The sequence below is a fragment of the Natrix helvetica genome (assembly GCF_964273705.1).
Source record: "Natrix helvetica genome assembly, chromosome: 1".
Classification (NCBI taxonomy): Eukaryota; Metazoa; Chordata; class Lepidosauria; order Squamata; family Natricidae; genus Natrix; species Natrix helvetica.
In genome coordinates, this window is record NC_138548.1 from 295165085 (window position 1) to 295191654 (window position 26570).

Below are 26570 nucleotides of genomic sequence, written 5' to 3' on the forward strand. Positions count from 1 at the left end.
AAATGCTGAGAGCATTATTTTTTCACAAAAAAATCAGCAAAAACATTTAGAGTTCAAGACCTGAGCTACATGAGCTTTGTAATCTGTATAATAAAACATTCTTCAAGTAAACAAATATGATGCAGAGAACAATTGTTTTGGGGCCTTTTCTCTCTAGTCTCCCTAGGTGCTGCTTTGAATGTCTTTGTTACTTCATCTAAATATATATATTACTTAGTTCAGCCCTACAGCCAAGGAGCTCATTTATGTTTCAAAAGCAAAGCAAACAAACATTGTGCCAAAATAAATGTGAGCACTTGCAGCACATTTGGGAATGTCCAGGCGAACGTTAAATTGGCCTATGAATAAATAAAGTAGTTAATTTGGCTCCAACTAAAACTAATTTGATTTGACCACATTAATAGAACTGATGATAACTTCCTCCCTTTTCAAATCATGCACCATTTACTCCAAAGTTGTTTTTTTTAAAGGGCTAGGATGTATCGGGGCTGAGATGGTTGCCATGGAGGTTATGAAAATCTGAACCCCCTTTGACCTTATATCCATGGAAATGGAAGAATCACAACACTAAAAGCTATGGAGATTTCAATACCAGCCTTGAGTGCAGTCCAGAAGTTTAGAAAGGACATTGCTGGGAGGGGGAAGTAGATGGACCCCACATCCACTCTGTTTCTACAATCCAGTCTTACCTCTAAGCCCCAACCAACCCTAGAATAATCATGGTTTAATTGTCCCAAAAGATCACAGGCCACCACCATCCTGCCTTGTTGAGCTGCTGAAGGACTTGCAACTTACTTTCCGCTCATTGCCGCATCAGATTTTAGCAGCACATGTTCAGTAAGGTAAGTCTTCCAGTTGGATGAGTCAGCTTCTGTACAGATTCATCAACAGCAACCCAAGCTCAAGGTGCCCGGGAATCTATCTATCTGGACCCAGGGATGAGGCCACGGACCTTTTCTTCTAACTGCCCCCCCCCCGTGCCTCCTCCCCATGACTGCAAGCCATACAACATGCATGCCCTGGCTTTACCATCCTCAACTGAATTACCTCAACTGGGCTCTGGAGGAGCTGCCCTGTGCACTTCTCTTGGGGAATGGAGTCTGGGTGAGGGCAGAGCCACCTTTCCCTGCGGGCGAGGAGGTGATGGATTGAAGATAGAGGATGCTGGCCAAGAGTTGGCAACACCTTTTCTAACAGCCAAAAAGGAAGTTGTGGAAAGGATGAGTGAAAAGGAAAGGCCTAAAGAAAAGGTGTTAAAGGAGGAGCTCAGGAAATACTCTAGTTCTCGACATGCAGATATCAGCGTTTTTTTGCACAATGATGATCCCCAAGAAAAAGGAGCATGTCCAGGGTGGGGAAAAATATTCAGAGATTAATTAGGATGTGACTGTTATACAAACCATCCCCTTACGTTCCAGAAAAACAATCCCAAAACAGAGGAGCCCTACCAATGCCTGGAATTTGGAGAAAACGTCAGTCAGAGAAAGCACCTGAATTCACATCAGAGAGTCCACGAAGAAAGGAAGCAGCATCAATGCATCACCTGCAGAAAGAGCTTCAGAAGCAGCCCCAGCCCTTACTTCCCACCAAAGCATCCAGAGAGAGGGTAGAATGAGGTTTACTCGGAGCAAGGAACCAAATTCCAGGGGGGGGGGGAAAGCCCTACTGGGAATAATTCATGTAAATGCTTCGAATGTGGGAAGAGCTTCCGCTCTTCAACTCACCTCACTTTCCCCAACAGGATCCATACAGCGGGAAAGCCGTATCATTGCACGGTGCGTGGAAAGAGCTTCACTCAAAATGGCAATTTCAATTTGCATAAGAGAGTCCACACCAGAGAGAAGCCGTATAAATGCAGAGTGTGGAATTACCTCAACCCCTGCTCCCCAGCATTTTATCATTCAGCATCAACACCCCATGTACACCACCATGTTTGGAGACTGTAGCCTGCAAGAAAAGACCTTCTGACAGTCCTCACCAGTCATTCTCTTCCCATCCACCAACATCCTACTACTTCCTGGGGAGAAGCCACCATTTCTGAGAGAGTTGCCTTCTGCCTGACAGCTTCACCACCTCTTCCTACTCTTCCTGGGATCAAATCTGTTAGTGTTTCAGATAGACTTCTCCTCCGGCGACATCAGTCAGCTCTTGTTCCTGCCAGTTTTCTTCTCTTTTAAAATTTCCCTCTGCATCCATTTGCCTACAGCCACCATTCCAAGCCTCCCTTCCCTGTCTAAGCCAATCTCACTTTCACTTCACATTTTTCTTTTCTTTTATCCACGAGAATAAACCCTACTCTTCCAAGGGGAGGGAAATTTGCATGGAGGGAGAACTCCTTTCGTCCCTGTGACTGTCTCACATTCACTTTAACTACCTTTCCTGTCCAGTAGTTATTCCCCCTTCCCCTCCCTCCAATTCATAGTTATTTTCCTCTTCTGACTTTTCGACAGGACCGTCATCTAACAGACAATCCTTCTGCCACCATCTTCCAACTCTGAACTCCATGGTTTTTTTTCAAGGTTACCACAGACTTGCTCTTCTTCAAGGCTGCTTCCCGTGGGATATTTTTTCAGCTCCTCCATCGTCTTTGACAGTTAACAGAAGACTTATGAACAGCGGTGAACAACATGCCACATTGAAACTGTGTTATGCCCTAACACAATGTGTAAAACCAGGCTTTGAAAGGAGGTTGACATGATGTTCCTGGAATAATTCTTCAATGTTATAAAATTGGAGCAATGAGGTTTATCATAACAGTAAGGGTATTAAGCAGCATACTACAGCTTGCTTGTTTTCAAGTCAATGCAATGTGGGAACCTACCCATTAGTTGTGCTATATGTAAAGGAGGTGATTGTGACTTATTTAACAAATCGTGACTAAAATATTGTTAATATTAGGTGATAGTGACTCTAAAGAAATTATTGCATAAAACAGCCTGATAGGAATTCATAACAGTAAATTTATTTTTCTTTATATACAGATGCAGCCACAGGCTGCCACATTAAATTACTTCACAGTAAAAACATATTCCCACACTCAAACTGCCAAGTATTCTGAAAGCAACTCTTTCCTAAAGCTGTAGGGAACCTGCCCTACCTTTTACAGAAGGGATGAATTTATTTCCACCTTTTCTGAGCACAGGATTCAGGTCACAGAAGTCCTTGGATCACAGCTTTTATGAACTCACAGGATGTGCAAAACTTATCCAGAAGTTCCAAAGCCTGGCAGTCAAAGCCTATGAAGTGTCCTGCTTAGACCCAGCAACATGCCTCCTGACCTGTGTGAGGTATCACTTAACACGCAGAGGCATCCTCTTCCTCACTCAGTCCACTAGAATCAAATGCTTCTTCCTGACTGATTATAGGGGGAAAGGGATGCCCCTGATCAAGGTTGACGTAAGTGACGTTGAGGTTAATGTAATGGTCTCCCTTTAGACAGGTTACAATATGCTCCACTTCTTTGATCAGGCTGGAAAAAGTTGGCCGCTCTTCAGGATTTGGTGTCCAGCAGTTAAGCATTATGGTATACCTGTCCAAAACAAGCAGAGTGAATTAGAGCTATGAAAACATCAACCTTGGCCTTTGTATCTCAGGATGCCGTAGTCATGTACACAAGGGTCTATATCATTGACATTCTCATAGTCAGGGCCGGATTTTCCTATAGGCTAACTAGGCTTCAGCCTAGGGCCTCAAAATCAAGAGGGGCCTTTTATTTTTATTTATTATCCGTGCCCCATTTTTTATAAAGGTTAGTACCAATTACAACATGTTTCATTTAATATATTGATATATATCACAGTAATGATGTATTTTATTATCTCTCATGTAATTTACAAACTTAAAAATGGGAGGTGAAAGGGCCCCATAAGTGGAATAGCCTAGGGCCTCTTTTCATCTAAATCTGGCCCTGCTCATAGTAACTAAAGGCAGAGGCTCCCTTCAGTTCTGCACTGTAGTCTTATCTCTTGACTTTTTATTCCTACAGGATTCTAGTTGGAGGCTTTATATAACACTGTTCTAACACAGCAGGTGAATATGCGACAAATAGCATAATTACGTTATGCTGGATTAAGAACCAAATGGGAATTGTTAGCGTTGGAAAATGTAGGAAATGGATCCAACAGAGTGTAATGAGGAGTGCAAAAGGGGAAGGATATGCTAAGATCCAGGTGATCATGAGAATTCCAAGGAATGCTGCAGCTTCCCTTAAATTAGCCCCTTAAGATATGACCACATTTAAGAGATACAGCATAGATACTTCAGTGGGTTAATAGTTTGGGGAAAGCTGCAGTAAGAACACAAGTTTCAGAGAACTAAGGACGAAAAACTAATTAATATTCCCATTGTGCTTTTTTTAAGTAGTTAATGAATTGCAGTACTTAATTGAAATTTACAAATTAGTTTATCAATTAAAGTTCAGGAATCCGAAGACCTTTTCTGGTACTTCCCATACAGTTTCATCTCTTTCACAGTTTTCTCCTTGGCTAAGCTAGCAGAAAGGTCCAATTGAATACTCACAGAGAATCCGGGCAGTATTCAGGCTGGGGCAACCTTCTTCCTTGCAACAGGTAGCAGGTAATATCATAGGGATCCACCTCAGGATATGGAGAGGCCCCTCGTGTCATTAGTTCCCACATGAGGACCCCAAAGGACCACTGGTAAGACAGCAGAACAGGGAAAGTACAGATGTCAATATGAATGGAACACAGAAAATGCAAACCGTCACAAGGGCAGGTAAAATCTCCAGCCAGACCGTTCCTTCTCTGCAAATTGCAAAGGGAAAAGGACTCTGTTGCATATGCATGTTTTTCTGAGACTAGCATAAATTGGAGTCCAGGTAGATCCTCACACTAAGAAATGAGAGCTTGGAAAGTTATACATTCTTAGCAGGAACTTTCATAATGGCCTATTTTGCATATCCCTCACATAAAATTGTGGCTATGTTGCCACAACACATTAACAAATCAAGGCATATCCATTTAATCCAATTCTGTGGGCTGAACAACACTACAAACCAAAATCTATTTATAACATCTGGGTTCAGCAAAACACTAACACGGAGTTGGCTAATTTGTGGTTCGCCATTTCCTGTGAGTGCAGACCATGTAGCCAGGACAACAACAACTGGGGGCAACGTTTTAGCAGCCTGGGCATCGGGTGCCCTTGCTTGCACTTACTACATCTGACTTGGTGGTAAATTTTTGAGTTTTCAGGCTCTCAAGAGCCATCCATTTGACAGGCAGCTTTGCCCTGCGGTGTTGCCGGATGCTGTAATATTCCTTGTCAAAGATATCTCTGGCCAGCCCAAAGTCGGCCACTTTCACTGTATAGGTCTCATCAAGCCTGGATAAAAAAAGGAGAATGGGATTAGGAGCAATGCAGCAGTCATGTGAATTCATCTTATTTGGCATCATGAAGGAATTCCAGAAGGACCCTGGCTTGGCATATGACGAAAACCAGGCTGTCTGCCTAATAGAGATTATTGCTTAGGCATCGCATGTCACATGAACATGGCAATTGTATCTCCTACCCCCGACTTAGTCTTTACCTTGTTACATGCAGTCAGACAATGGCTGTTTGTACAATTTATTTAATCACATCTGTTAAAACTCTAGCATGTATGCATCAAGCTAAACCTGGTTCATTTTAACTTCAGCTTGTGCTTTGTAGCTTAACAAACTGTGTGGATCAAACCCATTTGGTTATCTTGTGGATCAATATCTTGTTTAAATCACAAAACAGGAGCTTTTGAAGGACTCGTTTAATCCTTCAAGTCCAGTTGCCTGACTAGTGCTAGTGGGTCATTGATTCCATTGTCAAACTGCAGGAAGTTTTTCCTTCTTGTCACCTCGATCCATTGTTGGGCACATTGACCCATACGGGTATAAGAAAATTGGCCTTGACCTTTTTCTGAGTATGCCTCCTCAGATACTGGGAAAGTACTAGCATGCCATCCTCTCCCCTCCTCCCCATCCTCTGACTAAACATTCCCAGTTTCTTCAAACTCTCTTCAGAGAATTTACTTTCTATTTACCAGGAAAACAAATAAGTCAGAAGACTGAGCATCTTGCATAAATGATATAAAGTTCTGAGGGAAAAATCAATTGACCCAAAGGAGGAATCGAAACAAACTAGTTTGAAAAGTATTTCTGACAGGCTTTTCCCATAGCTAGTCATATGGGGAGATATATTTTCACACACAGGCACCTGCCCACAGCACAAACAAGCCTCAGCAACCTCTCTGGCTCGTCCTTGCCCGATTCCCCACGTTTTATTATTCTGTGTAGATACACCCATGTTTGTACTTACATGCAGTTTCTGGCCGCAAGATCTCTGTGCACAAACTTCTTCTGGGCCAGATACTCCATCCCCTGAGCCACTTGTAGCCCAAAACCTATTAAATCCTTCACAGTGGGGTTCTGATGGAAAACAAACAAACAAAACTGTCTGACACCAAGGAAACCCACAACGAGTTTCCCATCTGGCTTTGAAGTTTATGCCCCTCAAGAGAGCAGAGCTGCTTGCTTGCAGTTCCCACAGGATAACCCAGCTGAAGTTAATTTCAAGGCTGCTTCAGATATTGGACAAATTTTCTAAGAAATTTGGCTGAGAAACTGAGTGTATCCCATTCACATATGATAGATGACAAAGAACCCACGCCTATAAATATAAACAGCAGAATTGGGGCCAGGGGAATCTTCTCCACTCTGTGCACACATGGCAAAGCAGACACTAGCTCACTGCTTGGCAAGATAGGAGTAGGATGTGCATAATAGAACACTCAGAATTGAGAGGGAAGAGACTTCTGAAATGTTCTTCCACAGCTTACAACCTTCTCTTTCAGAGTGTGCCTGCATGGCCCCCTAGTGGTCAGAAGCATTCACTGTCTTGCCCATACTCAAAAGAACATGTCCCAGGCTTAACCTATTTGCTCCTTTTCCATGAATAATGTTTTCATGTGATCCTGGATTTGAATATAATAGCTGCAAGGAAAACCTTGGGAGGATAAATATTGTTGTTATCAGCTAAATTTGTTTTTTTTTAATATCACACTCCTCTGCAAAGGGTGGCTTGATATGTTTAAGCTCAAAAGTCACCTGCAAGGCAAAATATCCATTTTTATGAAGCAAGGGGGAGGCATTTTTGAGCTGATCAGCAGTACATCACAAGTGGAAACTGACAACTGCCTAATATTTCACAGTATGTTTACAACAGGAATGAAATAAGGAGCAGAAGAGATGAGTTGGAAATTATTCCAAGACCCAAATGCAATAAAAATATGAGGTGAAGCTTATACGGACAGTTCCTCAAAATAATGTGGTGAGAAAACGTTTATAAGATAAATTTTGAGACAGCCACAGTGGCAATAGATTGGAGGCAGAAGAGAAGCCTGCCAATAGTAAGAATGCTACCTCTGTTTGTTTCTCCAGGGGGGGAAAAAGAGACTGTAAGATGCTAGCATCTTCCAGCCAATTGTTCTGTGCCAATTAGATTGAGGAAGCTCCATCAGACATTAGCTCATGTTTCTCCTGTTCTATCTTTCTCAGGGTCAGCAGAAAGATCCAAAGCAAAGCAAGCTCTCTTCTGAAAACCCAAAGTTCCAATCTCGTTTCATCAACAGAAAGTATCGCTGATAAGAAGATTAATTTCTTGAATGTGTCTCTCTGAAACTTAACCTAAAAGATTTACCTTACAAAGACTACAATGCTACAGGATAGATTTAAGGACTTCTGCTGCATCCAACAGCCAGTCCCACTCTCTGTACCAATATGGTGAGGTTTAACAAGAAGGAGGTGCAAAGCCTGCACTGATTCACCAGAAGGCTCTGTCAACTGTGTACAAGCACATGGATGAGGATGTCACAAACAAAACAAAAAACACACCACAACTGAAAGAGAAAAGAAAGGGCTGAATGCATCGTCTCTGGTAAGCTCTTCTTTAAAAACAATTTCAATTTGCAAAGAAGAGATAAGCAACTCCAAACAAGGGGGGGATTCAGAAACAGAAAAGTGACTGGTGTTGAGTGTCACTCAAAAAAGGACACCAAGATCTGGCACCACATACCCTCTGCTCCGAACGGATAAAATGTCGGAGATCTCCATGCTTCATGAAAGGGAGAACCACCAAGGGGAGACCCTCCTTAGGCAAGGTGATCCCAATGAGAGAAAGGACATGGATGTGATGGAAGCTCTTCATCAGAATCCCTTCCTTCAGGAATTCTTCCACTTCCTCCAAGTCAGTAATTCCTAAGAGGAAAAAATGAAAAGATTGGATCAATATTCTCAGTAGCAACTCCCCACCCCTCCAAGACTTAAGAAATTATGAAACTGTGAGCAAAAGTTTCTGAGAAGTGATCTTGCAAGCATATAAGCTGGAGCAAGCGATCCTAGGGAAAAACAGCGTATCGAGAGCCTTTTCGAATTTCCATCAAGCAGAGGAAGTCTGCCAATGGGAATAAGGATGGAAGATATTGCCAGAGTAAAAAAAAAACCAAGCATACGTTATAATACTGGACTGGGTTGGCTCGTAGGCCTCTCTACTTTTATGTTTAAAAGGACTAACAAAGGACGAATGGCTCCACAGATTGCCTTGTGTTGATTTAAGGCTTAATTCAGATTATTAGAAACAGAGTAATCTTACTTCCTAGGCCAACCCTCAGTTTAGAATTAAGAGCTTCTCCAGAGATACTTTAATGGTGTTGTCTTACAAACACAAAGCTGTGAGCTGAAATATTTGTTTGTTTGTTTATTTATTTAATCCTGCTGTTATTATTTTAAAGTTGAGTGAATTGGTACTTCCCCACTCCCCACTCCTATTCCTATTACTGTATTCAAAAACATTGATTGATGGGGCATTGCAAACTGGCAGCAAAACTCTTGCAGAAAGTACGATTAAAGTGACTGATCAAGTAGTTTTAAAATTAAGAGGCACTTGCCATGACCTAGTTAATGTGCTATTTACCTGCCCATATGCCAGAACAAAATGTGTTTCTCCTATTGTCAATTTCTCTATAAACTCTCTCCTGACTTACAATCAAACAGCGGATTCTTTGATTTGGGCATGCATGATGTGTTAAGCAACATTGATTACACCCTCTGGCTTTGTTATCCTCCCTCCACTGACAAGACATCACAAGACTGCTGGGCTTATTGATGCCTTGATAGATAACTGGACTCATGGGGTTAAGTTTCTGTCAAAACCTACCATCTCCTCAAAACCTACCGAGCAGACAAAAAGCAGGCAAACCTCATTATTTACATGTACCCCTTCCTGGAACTGAGGATGAGCTACCTGGTGTTAGTTAATAGTTAAACCTCTTAGACTGACTTGGACAAAAGAAGCCACCACAGCAGACAAGAGAGTGGGCATGCTAAGCTTTTCTATTAGCTGTTGTTTCAGAAGGGTGCTGGCAGCTGTGCCATGTTTCCGCCTCCAGAAGAAAAAGAATGGAGGAAGAGGCAAACTCTGTTGGGAAGAAGTGGGCACTTAGCAGCTCAAAATGACAATAAACTTGGCTCATCCTGCACATTTTTTTGGTCAACTGACTTAAACTGCTACCAGCAGCTACAGGTGTGACAGGCCCTGAAACTGCCATCGATTGTTACTGGGTGGAGGGAAGAACACTGATTTAACACTGGCATATTTAAGCAGGACTTAAGGCTACCTCAGATATGAACTGAGGAAGAGGTGAAGAAAACCCCAGGGGGACCTGACAGAATACTCTTAATGCCAGGAGCTGTTTACATTAGTGACAAGATGAAATGGAAAAGGCCCTACGACCGTCTTCTCGTGCTATGTTACAGAACAAACGTAAGAAGAATGCACAGAAACTCATTGCTCCCCAGCCCCACTTTGCCTCCTTAAAAGTTATCTCAGAATTTATCTGGTAATAAAAATGCTGGTCTTTGCCTTTAAAACAGAATCTGCTTTAGTCTTTGTCACTGTGTTAATTGGTTTGCTTAGCTGTGCTGAAATTTACTGCGCAGGTCACAGTTCTTATCTGCAAGTGATTTAGTGCGCCTGCTCCTTCACATTCCTTAACTTTCTCTTCTGATCTTTTGTTCGCTTGCCAGGAAGCAGGCACATAACTCTGCAGAGATGTAATTAATTCAGTTAGCAACTTTTGTATTTTTATTTTCTTTTATATTAAAATGTTTTTATTAGATCTTGCTTCGGGTTTATTTTCGCTTATTCAAAAGTATGCTACAAGGAATGCCAAGATCCTCACCTCCTTAATTCAGGGCGAAATTCACACCCTAACAGTCTAGCTCTAGGTGCATGATGCCTCTTTGCTCAGCAAAGTAGTAAAAAACTTCTCATATAGTATAACATAAGCAAGTAAGCAAAAACAAACAGGACAGCACTGATATCTGTAGAAGTTGTTTATGCCAAGATGGAAGATACTCTCCTTTTGTAAATAAGTATGTGTGTGTACATGGGAATGTGTGCATGTAAATTCAAGTTAGTATTGATTCTTGGCAAAGACCATAAGGGGAAACAAGAATTTATGGTGCCCTGGTTTCTAGCCTTATGCTTTAAACCACTAAACCAAACTGGCTCCTTATAGATTATGGAACACTATTTTTTTTTGAAACAAGACATTATTGTGTCTCATATTTTATCATGAGCTTATGATCCCCTCAATTTCTTTTCTACGTTAATAAACTAGTTCATTAGTTGCTAGTTTATTAATTAGTTTCATAAAAGGAAGAGGAATTACTTACGGTTTAGGGATTTAACAGCACACCGAATCTCTCTCTGGGAGGAATCTATGTAAGTTCCATGGTAAACACTCCCAAAATGCCCTGGATGGAAAAAAGAACAAGGTTTACACATAGGCACCAATATCAACATTAGCAAACCCAGATGCTATACAACTTCTGTCTGTGCTGGAGCCATCTTAACATCAAACTACAATACTATAAAGAGATACAATTGTTTTCAGTGTTAAAAATATACCGAATCTGAAATAAAAAATAGATTTTCCCCAACACAGTGACAACACAATTTATATCCAACTATATCAATACTTAATCATATTATTTGACTTAATAACCTACATTTGTCTCAGTTTTAAGGTATCTAATTTACTTTTAATTTGTTTTCAATTTAGCATGCCTACGCATCATCATACTTTTTCCTGTTTATATAGGCAAGTGCAGTTGCATGCAAATATTTAAGCACCTTCATCAAAGTGTATGTTTTAGTGATTTCCTAAGTGAAAGAAACTAATAAAATACAGTATCTACATGGTACAGGTAGTCCTTGACTTATGACCACAACTGAGCCCAAAATTTCTTTTGTTAAGTGAGACATTGGTTAAATGAGTTTTGCTCCATTTTACAACCTTTCTTGCCACAGTTGCTAAGTGAATTTAGATCCGCTATTGACTTTGCTTGCCAGAAGGTCACAAAAGCTGATCACATGACCCCGGGATATTGCAACAGTCATAAATATGAATCAGTTGCCAAGCATCTGAATTTTGATCACATGATCATGGGGTTGTTACAAAGGTTGTAGGTATTGTAAGTGTGAAAAATGGTCCTAAGGCACTTTTTTCAATACCGTTGTAACTTTAAATAGTCACTAAATGAATTGTTGTAAGTGGAGGATTACTTATACAAAGTTAAACACAACAACTTTGTGTATATTTTAATTTCATATTATTTTTGCCTAGCTACTGTATTTACAGGTTTAAAATAAGAAAATAAATACGTTAAGCACAGAAATTTGGGTACACTTCCAGTTCATTCAATGTTATTTTTTCTTTTATTTCTCTACTGTAAACCTGTTAATAAGGTTAAAAAGGTGATTGATTCTTTTAGGTTAATAACTTGCCAGATAAAGACATGAACAAATCTTTGCCCCTTCTAATCTTACAGATTGTGATTGTTATTCTGTCTACTCTTCTATCAGTTCTCAGAACATCTATGAATGAAGGACAAAATGAAAGCTGTAAAAAACCTCCTAAACATTTCTAATTACAACTGCCAAAACCATTGTTAGAAAAATGGAAATTACTTGGAACAGATGTAAGTCAAGGCAAGATCTGGAAGACCAAGAAGGTATCAACTAGAAATGAAGGAAGACTTTGTCAAACATGAAACAAAGTAGTAGGAAGGAAATGGAAATACTTGAAATAAAAATAGGATTTTAGGAAGTGTTATTTTAGTCATTTATGTTCAATGAAAGTTATTGCCCTAACTTAAATTCCATTTTTATCTTGAGGTGAAGAAATCATAATTATTTTTAAAATTGATGCCGACTGATGATTTGTAATGATTACTGTTCAGATATTTTATAATTTTTCTAAATGATGGAACCTATTCAATTTCTGTTTTTAAAGTTTTGATCTACATGGTAAAGACAGGCTATATAGTTGATACCCTTTTGGAAATCAGATAAATATGCATGCTATCACTGAATTCTAATATGGCTTTTGGATGCAAACTTCCAAAGTGTCTTCACCATATCTCTCCCCCCCCCCCCCCACCATTAACCTGTATTCTACAATAAATACCAACATAAACCCCAAGAATTACAGAAGGATTTAACCCTATTAACCTTATTATAAGTGATCACACAGTAGAAACATCACAGCAATAAAACGAATATGTGCATATGTAGACACATACACTATTGAAAAAGTATTGCAGTGCTGTAAGAATGCAGGAAACAGCTATTGTAACAGTACAATCAAAAATAAGCCAAATTGGCGTTCTTATTAGAAAATACCAGACAATGAAGAAATGTCAATCCCTATTTTATTTTGTCACAAAAAGAAATTGATTCCTGGGAGATGGTTTAAAATAATGTGCTCATTTAATGAAAGAAAGAGATACGATATTCTAAATTTTGGTATGAACTACTGAGCAGTCTTGGATAATCTTTTGTAACTACACAGGCCTATAATTATCTAAAGAGTGAAGAAATGTGGAACTTTAAAAGATGGAAGAACCAGGCACTTCCTGGCATGTGGATGCAGTGGAATTAATGGAATGGCTGGAATTCACATAAAATAAAGAGAAATGAAAGAACTGGGGCCTAGTCTGAGTAAGTAAATCCAGCTCTCTAGACTTTGGAAAGTGCTTCTAAAATCAAAAACAGTAAACAAATGCGGTCAGTTTAAAAATAAGCAAATAACAAAAAAAAACCAATGAAAAAAAGTTGTGTCCGACAAACATTTCCTGTTCTTGATACTCAATCTTGTCAGATTGAGCAGAGAAATAGATATTTGTGCTCAAGAGCAGTGAGCTATATTATGCGGCCTTTCAAATTGATTTAGATTGCAGTGAAGTACCCTTTTGGACAAAGCATAAGAGTATGGCAACAACAAATGCCTTTTCTTTCAGTTCCTCTCAGATTTTCACCATGCTTTCCATTTTGATTTGACATCAAGACAAATTCTCCAATGAACTAGCACAGCATAGGCTAATTCAGAGCAAACCTTTGATTTGAAGGGCCACTCAGGGGAACCAGGTGTCCTGAACCTGAATATTTATTAAACATGAATCTAAAGTGTTTCCAACAATGAAAATAATTTATGTAATTATGTTTTTGCCACAAATTGTGTCATTTGGAGTACCATAACAATCCCTTATCTTCGCCTCCAGGCCCTGAGCAATTATTGTTGCTGTCATTCCTTATTATCCCTTATATCTCAGGGGTTGCCACAAAGAAGAGGGGGTCAAGCTATTCTCAAAAGCACCTGAGGGCAGGACAAGAAGCAATGGGTGGAAACTAATCAAGGAGAGAAGCAACTAAGGAGAAATTTCCTGATAGAACAATTAATCAGTGGAACAACCTGCCTCCAGAAGTTGTAATCCAATACTGGAAGTTTTTAAGAAGATGTTGGATAACCATTTGTCTGAAGTGGTGTAGGGCTTCTGCCTAAGCAGGGGGTTGGACTCCAACTCTGCTATTCTATTCTGTTCTGTTCTGTTCTGTTCTGTTCTGTTCCGTTCCATTCCATTCTACTATGCTCGCAGTGAAGCAGGCCGAGAGCGTGTAGAAGAGTTTGACTTCCTCAAAACCAGTCACCTCCACAGGTCTCTAACAGTGTTAGTCTCTGCCCTCTTTCTTGGCCATACAGAATTCAGCATCTTATCTGAACTGTATAGCTTGGTGATGACGGTAGGGGATGGGTGGGAAGTACAAAACTTGTGACTCCATCAAGTCAGAAACTGCACACGAGCTCTAGGAAAGTTTGGGGGAAGTGCTCATCCCCCATGACTAGCTGGGTGGTTTTTTTTTAGTGTGTCATTCTTGGGGAGGGGAGGGAGTTCTGAGCATTTATGCAATTATAAATCCTGTAAACATTAACTTTTGCCTTCATATGGGGAAAATGACAGAGATCAATTCCCACCTCACCCTCCATAACATATTCTGATGTGCGGATTCTTCCCATTGGCTGATGATGTCAGGAAAGAGGGAAAGGCAGCAAAGCAGGAAGAATCCACCAATGGTAGGAAAGTAAACCATCATCACAGGATTCTTCCATTCATCACAGAAGAACTAAGAAATGGCTTTATAGTTTTAGCAGAGATTTTCATCCCAGCTGACAATTTGGATTGTAGATACCTGGGTTGCGCTTTAAGTGGGGGCAAGAACCCCCAAACATATTTTTTTCCTGAGCGTCTTGGATAAAGGGCTATCACACAAAATATACAGATAAAATAAAATAAGCTGTCCCTTTAAATGAGCAGTTTTTAGATTTAAGACATCTCAAAACTGTACTGGAGAAGTCATGTGAATGACTATCCTAGAGTTCTTAAGAAGTACCTTGTACTATGGGAAAGACATATTCCTAACCTGCTCTGAATAGCATGCCTGCACACTACTTAGCTTCTTTGTTTTTACTTGACCTTCAAATGCTACTTATTCCTTGTGACAATGGCAATCCTCTCTTCTCGCTGCTTTCCTGCTTTAGCAGGGAAGAATACGGTCCTGCCCAATTGGCTCAAAGAGGCTCAGACACTAATGAAGAGCAACAGGAAACAATCAAAGAAACATCTGGCAAAGACACTAATGAAGAGCAACAGGATACAATCAAAGAAACATCTGGCCAGGGAGAACGTAGCATTCTTCCAACACAGACGGTAGAAAACAACAGCTTTGTGTATGATTGCTGATAGGCACAGTTTACATGATGCTTGCCTTTCCCAATGATCTGATCCTTGTGCAAAATCAGCTGCTTCTCTGGAATGAGGACATCTTTCACTTCTTCCAACAATTCTGGCCGAAAATTGTTAATGGAGTACGAAGGCACTCGCAGGAAAGGCATAGCAGAACCGTCACTGCTGCCTGTGTAGGAGGCGCTTCCAAATCGCACTCCAGAAGAGCCTCTGTTTGCAGTCTCTACCAGAGAAATACCATAAAGAGAAGATGGATAGGTTATTAAATATAATTTTTATTTATCTTGACCACCAGAAGGCAGTACATGGGCAGTTTCGCTCTGTTTGAGCGAAGGTGTACACCAGGTGTACACAGTCACTGATTTTACTAAGGGGCCCAAACCCTCTCTTGGGAATTCAGAAGTCAGTACGTATCTGACAAGTTCCAAACTGTTATATCATATAAATAAAATAGAAACCGCCCCCATCTCTGAGAGCATGACATAATATAGCACTTGTCCCTCCTTTCTGTAGGGAGTTTAATAGTGGATGTGCCATTCTAAAATAAAATAAGATGGTAAGCAAAGTTCCTTCATTGTCCGTCTTACATTTTTCCCTTTTCTGAATCTTTGGCAAGATTGGTATCTGCAATAGTGGCGAATATCTGTAGCTCGGGTGTAGGATGAGGGTGAGGGTTTGTTCTCCGAGCTTGTGAGTTGGTTTCTGAATGTTTCATTACCAGGCTAGGTAACATCTCCAGCAGAGTTTAGGGGATGTCAGGGTCAGTGTTCCTCTGTTTATAAGGGCTTCAGGTGTGGGTGTGTCAAGTGAGGGTCAGCTGTGAGCCATCAGTGAGTCTTGTGATGGGTCCTGTGATAAGGAGATTACACCAGGGCAGGGTCATTGGGAGGTGAATTTATGGTGGTGGGGGAATTGCGTGAGTTGGTTGAGGGCCGTTCCCGTCTCCGGTTGGCTGTGCGGTTAATTTGGATTCTGAGGGGTTCATAGGTTGGTTGTAGGGCAATGTATCCATTGATGGAATTGCTTATAGAGTGCCAGCCTTCGATGAACTCATGAGTGTGGCGGAGGGTAGCATGGCCAATGATTTTTGTGTTGCTCCAGTCGAACTGCTGTTGTTTGGTATCAGTGTGGGTAGAGATTAAGAATTTGGGATTGTGGTGTTTGACTGACGGCCGGTGTTCGTGGATCCCGGTTTTTAATTGACATGATGTTTGCCCCGTGTAAAATTGGTTGTTGACACTGACTTCCCCTAAACAGAAGAACACTGATACTGACTTCCCCTAAACTCCACTGAAAATGTTACCTAACCTGGTAATGAAACATTCAGAAACCAACCCACAATCTTGGAGAAGAAGCCCTCACCCTCAATATAGTATCTTCGCATTGTAATGAAATATTGCAGGTTCCTCCCATCAAAGTAACTGGAAGAATGAGGGCAGTGTTTTAGTATCAGAAGGGCATTAACCTATGTAGTTCTTGAGCAATGTATTTTTATTTACAGAAATATTTAGAAGGAATTATTTCTTTTAGGGAAACATGTCAGCCCTGGGGAAAAAAGAAATAATAATAATAATAATAAAACCTCCCAACCAAACACATTTGTTTATCAACATATCGGAGTGGTGGCTAGCAAGATGTTCTGTCTCATTGGCTCTAAAATACTAGTTCTAAGTCATGAATTCTTACCAGAAGAAGCCACATATCCAGTATTAGAAGGAAGAAGAGGAATTCCGATTGAGCCCCTGTTGAGGCTGGACAGCCTTTCTAAATTCTCAGTTCCTGCAAGAAGAAAACAAAAAGTCTATCCAGCAACATTCATCTCCTCACTATTCTAGAGTTGGTCCATTATCCACTCTTTCCTTATTCACTTTGTGAATCCAGTGATTAAGGCATATTTGCTACATGCCCGTTCTCTGACAAAGTGTCAAAATTAAATGCAAGCGGGTACTGTTTGTTTGTTTGTTTGGATTTATATGCCGCCCTTTTCCAAAAGGACTCAGGGCGGCGTACAACATTAAAAAAAAAAAACATCCCAAAAGTTGGAAAAAAATTAAATCCATATCCAAAAAACAAACCGAATTTAAAGACAATACATTTAAAATAAGTTAAAATTAACAAGCCAGGCCGGCTTGCTTGAAAAGCCAACTTTTTAGGGCGCGTCGGAAGGACTGGAGGTCAGGGATTATGCGAAGGTCCGGGGGCAGCTCATTCCAGAGGGAAGGCGCTCCCACAGAGAAGGTTCTCCCCCTGGGGGTCACCAGCCGACACTGTCTGGCCGACGGCACCCTGAGGAGGCCAACTCTGTGCGATCGTACTGGACGGTGGGAGGCTACTGGTGGCAATAGGTGGTCTCCCAGGTACCCTGGGCCTAAGCCATGGAGCGCTTTAAAGGTCATAATTAATACCTTGAATCGCACCTGGAAAACAACGCACCCGGGTACTGCTATGACTGTGAAGAATTTATATGGAATAAACAAACATCTCCACCGATAGTGCTTTTCTAGCCAGAAAGTATCATAAGAAAGTTGCAGTTACCTGCCTTCTTCTTCCGTTGAATATATTTCAATGCTAGAAACACCAAACAGGAAAGGAGCAGAATGCCTACAAGAACTCCCAATACAACAGCAAGGGGAGAGATCTGGGAGATTGAAACCACAGATCCTAAGTCTTTGCATTTTCCATTCACACAGATCTACAAGAAAAAAAAAGACATGTGATTATTAGCACCAACCAATAGCAGAATCTGAGGAGATATATTTATATATATACACATGTGAAAAAATGGTGGCTTGGGGGAGATGTCCCCCATACACATGCCTCCCAGAGATAGCCTATGGCAATTATCTGAGAGGAGGAAACACCATGCCAGCATAGATTACGCCAGAAAAAGTTAAATTGGCTTTCCAGCTAGGCAATCTGGGAGGTGGGTAATGAGGCGAGGAACATATGAGCACTGTTGCTATTTTTCAGTGTGTGCAGAAAGCCAGAGAACTGGAACTGATTGTGTAACCAAAGGTTTCAGTACTCTTTGGAGATTTTCAGGATATCGTCTCCTGACTTGCATCTGTCTAAATTCACATTGCTTGGGAATGTTAAGGATACAAAGTAAATTGAATGTAGAAAAGGACTGTAGGGATCTTTAGCAAATCCAGGCTGGAAAAACATTTTCTGCATCTAAACGCATCTAAGCATCAATGTCAAAGGAAGTCAGGAACTTTTCCCAATATTCTGCCATCAAAATGTGCATTTGGTGTGTACATAAGTAATGAACCCTTTAAAAAAATGCCTTAATGGTCAAAATCAATCTGATCCTGAGTACGCAAACTATTAAAAAGTGGAGCCAGTGAAGGAACCAACTCTCTGAGTCCCTCTGGGGTTCTTGGTGCTCTCTGAGCTTAGTGGTTTCATTAGACGTTTCATTACCAAACTAGGTAACATCATCAATGCTAGAAGGAATGCTTCTCCAGAGGAGAGAAGATTTGGGATTGCTCAGAAGACTCCTAAGAATTGCTCCTTGTGATGGGACTGTAAACAAGTGGTCTCCAGCAGATTTTAGTGCTCTGAAAATCGGGAAAAACAGTTTTGGCCAAGCTGTGGTTGCAGCCCATTTTCATTCTTAATCATTTCTATTGGAATTGGCTTTTACATTGGTTTTTGGACACTAAGAATTTTCAGAAGGACAAATTTTATTACATTGGATTTTTTCTCCAATCCACAGCAAAAGAAGATTTATGTAATTTTTTTAAAACTTAAAAGAAAAAAATATTTGGAAATAAGCAGCAAAAGGGTGATTAGAAGGTTGATTTGGAAGATTTTAAACAGACAAAGAATATTTCTTGTTGCTTGTTTAAAACCCTATTACAATATATTAAGATCCAGGTTTAAGTGTAAGAAATTGCTTCCTGGGAAATGTTCCGGATGAAATAAAAATACAGTAAGACCTTGAGGACTGGTTACTAGAGACAATGAGAAAGAATTAGATAATAATTAAAGCAGAGTTTCCACTAATACAGAACAGAGAAAAATATTTTAGCTCTGGAAGAATTTAAGGATATTTGGCAACAGTATGGTGTGGCCAGAACCTATTCAATAGATTGTCTGATACAGTAAAAATGGGCTTAGAAGAAGAGATAAAAGATTATATATCTTTTATATATATTTATATATATTAAAAGAAATCAGAATGCTTTTGATATGGGTTTAAAATTGACAGGATAAAAGAATGATATTGACAAAGATGTTATACAAGACTAACAAATGAAACTGGCTGAGGTTTAAATAGATAAAAGGGACACACAAATAAGAGGAAGAATGATTTGGATACATTTTAGAGAAAATAACAAATCTATCATGCAAAGTACAGGAAAGAATTATGAAATTGACTTACTTGTTTAAAGTTAAAATATATCTATTGTTCTTTCTCATAGCTTTTAATTGACTTTTGCTGATTAAATTTTTTTTAAAAATAAAGTTTATATTTAGCAATAGATAAAAGATAAAATATGGGATGAAGAGAGTTTTGGTTCAAATATTAGAGAAGGTGTTCAGCTATTAAAAATGTTTATACTTATCTTGAGGAAGGGGGAAGTTATTTCTTTCTCTCTAATTTTATATATATATATATATATATATATATATATATATATATATAATTTTTCTCTTTTCCCGCTTCCTGCCTTCTTTCCCTCTTGGCACTTTTTCTTTGATTTTTTGTTTCTCCTTAGTTTGTATTAGTTTTTCACCTTTGTAATTTTCAGTTTCAATTAAAAACTTATATAAAATGAAACAGATGCAAGTGGGCTGCAAAGAAACTGTGTGGAAATACTATCTTTGATAGTTTCTAGCATGCCTGATTGTCCATGAGTTTTGCAGCTGTTGGATAAATGGATAAGAATACACGCAGTTAGGCAGGACAGACTGAGAAGGGAGAGGCTGAGGTTCAAAGGGAGAAATCAAGTCATAACATTCGTTCCGACTACAAAGATTTTTTCTCTCTACCTGTACTGGCAAACCATTCCCAGGGATGTTCAGGTGGTTGGGTATTCGGCAGGTCACCTGATTCTTCTTTATACTGTCGTAGCAATCTGCACCAGCCACTGACACAGAAATGTTCATGCAGCCTGCCAGAGCATCCAGTCCCTTATGCTGTGCAGAGAAATGTAAAATACTTGATTATGGCCAAGGATCAATCCTGCTCATTAGAATTTTCTACTGGATTTATATCTCAGTTCCACCAAGTGTCCCAAATAATCCTGCACTGAATTGCACATGCACATTTCTTAATCCAAAAGAAATAACTGGTGTTGTAAATTCTCAAAGTACCTTAACTCCCTGCCCCCATTTGCTTGTTTAGTAAATGAGGCATTTTGTCACAATTATTTCCCCTTAATATCCAGCCTTTGGAGGACTATAAACTACAGTTTTTTTTCACATTTTCTTTAATTAGTTAAAGAACATAGTCAACTATGTACATTAGGGCTGTGCAGGCCTCAAAAATGAACAAAAAGAAATGTTTCTGATCTCAGAGTCCCTCTGTCTTCTCTAAAGCAGCCTAAATCAATCTTTTTCAGACTGTCTCATTAAAGTTTAATTAATGTGCTTAAAGCAGCAGCACCTTTTTTTCAGGCTTACACACACACACACACACAATCTGAAAAGTCAGGGATGTTCTGCTAATCCAAGCCTGGAGTATCTCTTCCAAGTAATTTTTGAAAGATGCTGAGTTCTAATATATATATTTATTTATATATTATTTTCATATATATATATGAGAGAGAGAGAGAGAGAGAGAGAGAGAGAGAGAGAGAGAGAGAGAGAGAAAGAGAGAGAGAGAGAGAGTATTTATGTGCCAGTTTCTACACTGTGAATTGACTTGAAGTTTAGTTAATAGATACTTACATGAAAGCATGCATATGTCAACCATGAAATACTAGAGAGGATTATTGGCTCTGAAACAGCATGCATGAGCAGAAACTTTAATATTCATGCAAAAGAACATTTAAGTGACTTAACCAGCATAGGCCAAGTTACTGATGCTACAATATTCATGCAAGTGAACCATTCAAGTGGACAAAGGTACATACATCCCAGACCAGTTTAACAGATTTGAATTGGCTCTTATTCTCCTAAGGCTGCAGAGCCTTCCTTGCTAAATTTCTTGGATAGGGAAGTCCCGTACTTACAGTGATCTCAATCTTGTCTTCTCCTTGTGGGAGTACATATACGTGATCTTCAGAGGGAAAGGGATTAATGACTGGCGTAGGGTGGAAGCGGATACGAAATGTCTTCTGCCCCAGAACTCCATCCATCAAGACACTCAGGTTCCCGTAAATATTTCCCACTTTGTTTTCAGATGGATAATCAGGACTTTGACACACCAACCTATCTGTGGACAGTGGCCTTTCACAGATCTGAAATGACAGAAATCAGAACACTTTCACCTGGCTTCGTTCCATCAAATTAATACATGTCAATATACCAGCTCATGCAGGAGTTCAATTGTCTGAATAAACATATACAAAACGGAAAAAAAAGACCATAAAAGAACTGCTATAGGAAGGCGTTCAGAACTTGAGAATAAATCTGAATGTGAAAAATGGCAGCACATACATCCTCTAGATCAGTGGTCGGCAAGCCGCGGCTCGCGAGCCACAAGCGGCTCTTTACACATTTTAATGCGGCTCTTCTGTGTGCCGAATTATTATCCTCCCTAATCATTGTGGATCGAAAAGAAAAAAGGGAAAGGGGCGCTTGTTTTGAAGCGCCCGCTCCCCTCCCTCCTCTTGGGCACTTCAAAACAAGCGCCCCTTTCCCTTTTTTCTTTTCGACCCACAATGATTAGGGAGTATCCTGAAGTCGGGCGGGGACGAGAAGCGAGGAGGCAGAAAAAGAAACGGAGCTCCGTTTCTCCGTTAAAGGTTCAAACAGTAGAGCAAACGCTTCAGAGGCAACAGTTTTCACGGGGAATTAGAACAGAGAGCCCTGGAGTTTCGCTGCCCACCCGGTCAGACCTCGCTTTCCTCGCATGATTGGCTAGTTTGCTACTGCCCGGCTCCCCGGTTAGATTTTTGCTGGGGGGGGGGGGGAAGCTCCTTGGCCTCCGTCTCTTTTTCTCCCTCCTCGCTTCTTGGGGCTCCACCAATGGGGGAGCAAGGCCCAGCACCAGGCTTTGGGCTAACACAGGGGTCTGCAAAGTTGGCTGTTTTAAGACTGGTGGACTTCAATTCTCAGAATTCTGGGAATTGAAGTCCACCAGTCTTAAGAGCCAATTTTGCAGATCCCTGGGCTAATATGATTGATGCCCTTGGTGGACTTCAATTCTCAGAATTCTGGGAGTTGAAGTCCACAAGTCTTCAAGCTGTCAGGTTTGAAGACCCCTGGGTTTTTTTTTTTCTAAAGGGTTAGGGGTGCAAGGATCTTATAACTTGACAGCTTTAAGACTTGCGTGCTTCAAATGCCAGAGTTTATTGAAACTAAAAACAGTGTACCATACTATGTATTTTCGGTTTTAAAAATGTGGCTCTCAAAATAAATTTCAATCGTGGTTTTGGCGAGATTTGGCTCAGTTGAAAAAAAAGGTTGCCCACCACTGCTCTAGATTAAAGGAAAATTGTGGGACATACAATATCCTTTCCACTTTCCTTTTGGCTGACTGAGTTTGCTGCCATCCTTGAAGCAGTTGTTTAATTATACTGGCAAGTTTAAAGGATTGAAAGGAGGCAATTAAAACCATAATTTAAATTTGCCAAGAGAGAAAAAATAAGCCTGATATTTCATTCAAATTTATCGTTGCTACTTAGTCTTATAGAATCACCAAGCAGGAAGAGACCTAAAAGGACATTTAATCCAGCTCCTATTCAGTGAGGTATTCACTAATCCATCTCTGACAAATCACCATCCAGTCTCTGAAGAAAGGAGACTTCAGTGGAGGAGAACTATTTACATCTTTCCTATACAATGATGGAAACCCTAATTATTTAGATTATTTGATACTGGTTATTGTAAAGAAAAAATAGTATTTACAATGTATACAAATTGATTTAATATATAAATATCAGCTTATAAGAATGAGATGCACTCTTTTTAATAGTATCTTGTACTTTGCTAACTTCTGGGATGTGTAATTCTTTTGAAATCTGTGGTATGGATTTTGTACCTCATATAATGAGTGGAAATAATTTTAACCTTTTTAGAGAATATTTTCTTCAATGTCTCTTCTCTTCAACTGTGAAATTCTCTTCTGAATTTAAGTATGAACCACAGAGTCATAGAATGGGAGGATTGGAGGCGCAGGTATATTGCACATATAATTGTAGAATTACAGAATTAGAAAGAAGCATTGTCCATCAAAGTGTTTGAAACAGCCAAGTAATAGTGGGATTTTATAGCACAAAGCTATTTCATTCTTTTCTCCTATACCAGAAGATTTGTAATGTAACACAAAGAATGTTTCAACAATATCCAGTGAGTTTGTTCTCCGTTGAACAGATTAATCACACTTTCCAATTCTACAGAAAGAGGTCAATCATTTTATAATGAGTAGAATAAAAGTTAATTCACATGAAGTAAAAAGAATTTTAGAAGCAGTTACAAAAATGAAAATAAAGATGGAATCAAACTAAGCACAGATGGGGGGAAAGTAATAAAAAAGAGAAGTGACAAAATAATTGTAGTAAAATTGAAGAACTTTTAAAAGAAATGTTAAAGATAAAACCAAACATCATCTATACATGAGATGTCAGGTACAGCAAGACAGCCTCCAAGTCCTTAAAAATTATTTAAGGATCGCCTTTATCTTGTACCTTGACACATATACAAACATGTACTCAAAGCTAGAGGAAAACATTTTCTTGAACAACTTGCTCTTTTCCTAATCAGTTTCTGAGTGAAATTACTGATATCTCTGCACATCTTGAACTCTAGATGGTTCAGAGTAAGTGAGGAGAACAGCTGTGCAAACTTCGCATCTTGCATTAGCTGGAGAACAAGTCTCTGCAAGTGGAATCATATTCAACTTCTCTAGCTCCTCTCTTGTTTTGAGACAGGATCAGTGGTGGGTTGCAGACTGTACGCTCTGGGCGTGGAAGTGCCAAAGAGCTCAAATACAGGTAAGGAGCTCGGGCATACCGGTGCCTGCTGGGAGCACCGGGTTTCATTCCGGTACGGTGCTCCAAAGGGCCCACCCACCCGCCCGAGCTCCTTACCTGTATTTAAGCTCTTTAGCACTACCACGCACATGCACAGAACGTACAGCGCTTGCGCGATGCTCCGCCGAGCAGCTGGAACATCACGGAGGCGTCGTGGAGGTAAGGACACATGTGAGCGCTGTGCGCAAGTGCTGCTCACGTGCATGTGGGGGATGCCGGGCCCCGTTGCACTGTACCGGTTGCAACGGGATCCGGAACCCACCACTGGTTAGGATTCTTCATTGTGCAGGGTGTCTATGCACCCAAAGGAGAAAGAAAATGGCAAGGGAGATGACATGGAGCAAAGCTTGCTTTCATCATTGCTCTTTCATACCATTCTAATATCAAACTGGATTAGAATGGTCAACTAGGACTCTAGCCATACTGGCTGGAGAATTCTGTGAATTGGCCCATATCTTACAGTTGTTGGGGTTGAGAAAGATTGGTCAAGATTGATTTTCTCCCTATGTATATTATAACTTTGTAGGCACACGAGTACAAATTCTTCACCAATTAATCTCTGGAGTCTGGGCCAAGTTCCTAAAGAAATAGCCTACTAAGCCATTTCCTAGCTTTTCCACACTAAGGGAATTCTTTACTTCCAGAAAATGTAATAATGACTAAGGTGAAGAAAGTCTTGAATGCTATGCAGAATGCTAGCTTCTCATAGTAGTTTTTATATGCAATGCATACCCAAAGCAGCACATTTATTCAGGCAATTTGCCATGAAATCCACAGGGAGTCCCTTTTGAGTAAATAGCTAAAGTCTTCATGAATAAATATCTACAATTCTCTTTCACTTTTTCTCTCTTCTGAAAATACTCACTTTAGCTTTGCTTTGTACTCCTGCAGACTCAAATTGCAGCCTCATGTTATACACTGAATCCAAATTGGCACCATAAATGTAGATATTGGAGCCCCTGCAAGGAATTGGAAGGAGGTGACACAAGAGCAAAGGTGTTACATTCTAAGAGCTCTGCAGCTGCATGTCAGTGAAGGATTCAGATATGAACATTATCCATGAGAAACTGTAATGTAGTTCCTAACAACAGGCCTGCACAAGGCCAGTCAGAAGCTAACCACCTTGCTAAAACCGGATGCATTCCTAACTGAATTCACTGGAAATTGCTTCGGTACGAAGGATGGAGCTGCTGGGAAAACTCTTCTTAATTCCATTGAATGAGACAGCTGCAGTCAAATCTTATCAATTATTATGATCCATAAATGTTTACAAAACTGCAATTTTAAAGGTTCAGGAAACTAGAAACTTAAATAAACAGAGCGCCACATGATTCACCAAATATTAAGACATGGAGACACAAGAAAAAGAAAGGATATGCAACTCAGCAGAAAACAATTTAATATTCAAAGGAAGTAATTAAGTAAAGGTTATTTTTGTGGATATTTTAAAAAATAATCCATAATAAACATCTGGATTTATTGATTAAATTTCCTGATATGTGAGAGTTTTGCACATTCTGCAATATACATTTATGATACAGGTGGCCTTTTTAACTCATATAAACCTTCTCAATGTATGTTTTTAAATATAAGTTTGTACATCCCACTATGATTTTTTGTATGCAAGTTCCCCAAATATACACCCTTTTAAAAAATATCTTTTATAGGTATATGGGAAGAGTGGGACAGCCCTTCGGAAATCTGGGTGCAGAAGAAAAAGGAGACTCACTCATAACTGCAGTTCGGAGTAATATCATATATCTGGGGGTCTTCTCGATACCAGAAATGCTGAGGAGAAAGAAATGGCTCTTCATCTATTATCAGAAACACAGATGCATTGGTCAAGTTGCTTGAAGGTGGGGTGGTACAAATTATGGCCTCCTCTCTCTGGCTAGGGAGAAGGGGGAAAAAAAAGCATGACAGGAACTCTCCTTACCAACAGATCTTTTAGCCATTTCCTCTGCATCAGACTTTTCCAGAAAACCCCTTTCCACATGCCCTGAGGCTGCCAGTCCAGAATTCCCAGCAAAAGCAGCTTTAAAACCATCCAGTTGGGGATTCTGAGAGTGACTCTTCTAATATACATTCTGGAGGCCCTGTGTTAGAGAATGTCATTCTACATTGTCAACTTTAAGAATGTACTAGACAACCCATCCACTGGTTCATCGTTTCAGAGATATTTCTATATGTAAAGAGGGAAAAAAATTAAAATTAGCTGAATAAGTTTAATGGTATTTGCTATCTGACGAAGACTGTAGAGATTCGAGGGTTCAGTACCAGGTTATGGATA

General features: G+C 39.9%; 1 protein-coding gene across 1 annotated transcript in view; it reads right to left on the minus strand.

The window, feature by feature from the left end:
* Positions 1 to 2942: 2942 nt before the first annotated feature.
* Positions 2943 to 26570, minus strand: part of MST1R (macrophage stimulating 1 receptor) — a 62255-nt gene continuing 38627 nt past the window's right edge. Inside the window, exons 9-21 of the mRNA XM_081935279.1 lie at positions 26010 to 26171; positions 25146 to 25239; positions 21317 to 21544; positions 20133 to 20279; positions 17670 to 17826; positions 16821 to 16913; positions 15157 to 15357; positions 10725 to 10805; positions 8065 to 8246; positions 6310 to 6419; positions 5178 to 5343; positions 4519 to 4655; positions 2943 to 3529 (exon numbers count right to left, since the gene is read on the minus strand). Of these exons, the coding sequence (XP_081791405.1) occupies positions 3295 to 3529; positions 4519 to 4655; positions 5178 to 5343; positions 6310 to 6419; positions 8065 to 8246; positions 10725 to 10805; positions 15157 to 15357; positions 16821 to 16913; positions 17670 to 17826; positions 20133 to 20279; positions 21317 to 21544; positions 25146 to 25239; positions 26010 to 26171 (1993 nt within the window). The 3' untranslated portion in view covers positions 2943 to 3294. The remainder of the gene's footprint in view (positions 3530 to 4518; positions 4656 to 5177; positions 5344 to 6309; positions 6420 to 8064; positions 8247 to 10724; positions 10806 to 15156; positions 15358 to 16820; positions 16914 to 17669; positions 17827 to 20132; positions 20280 to 21316; positions 21545 to 25145; positions 25240 to 26009; positions 26172 to 26570) is intronic.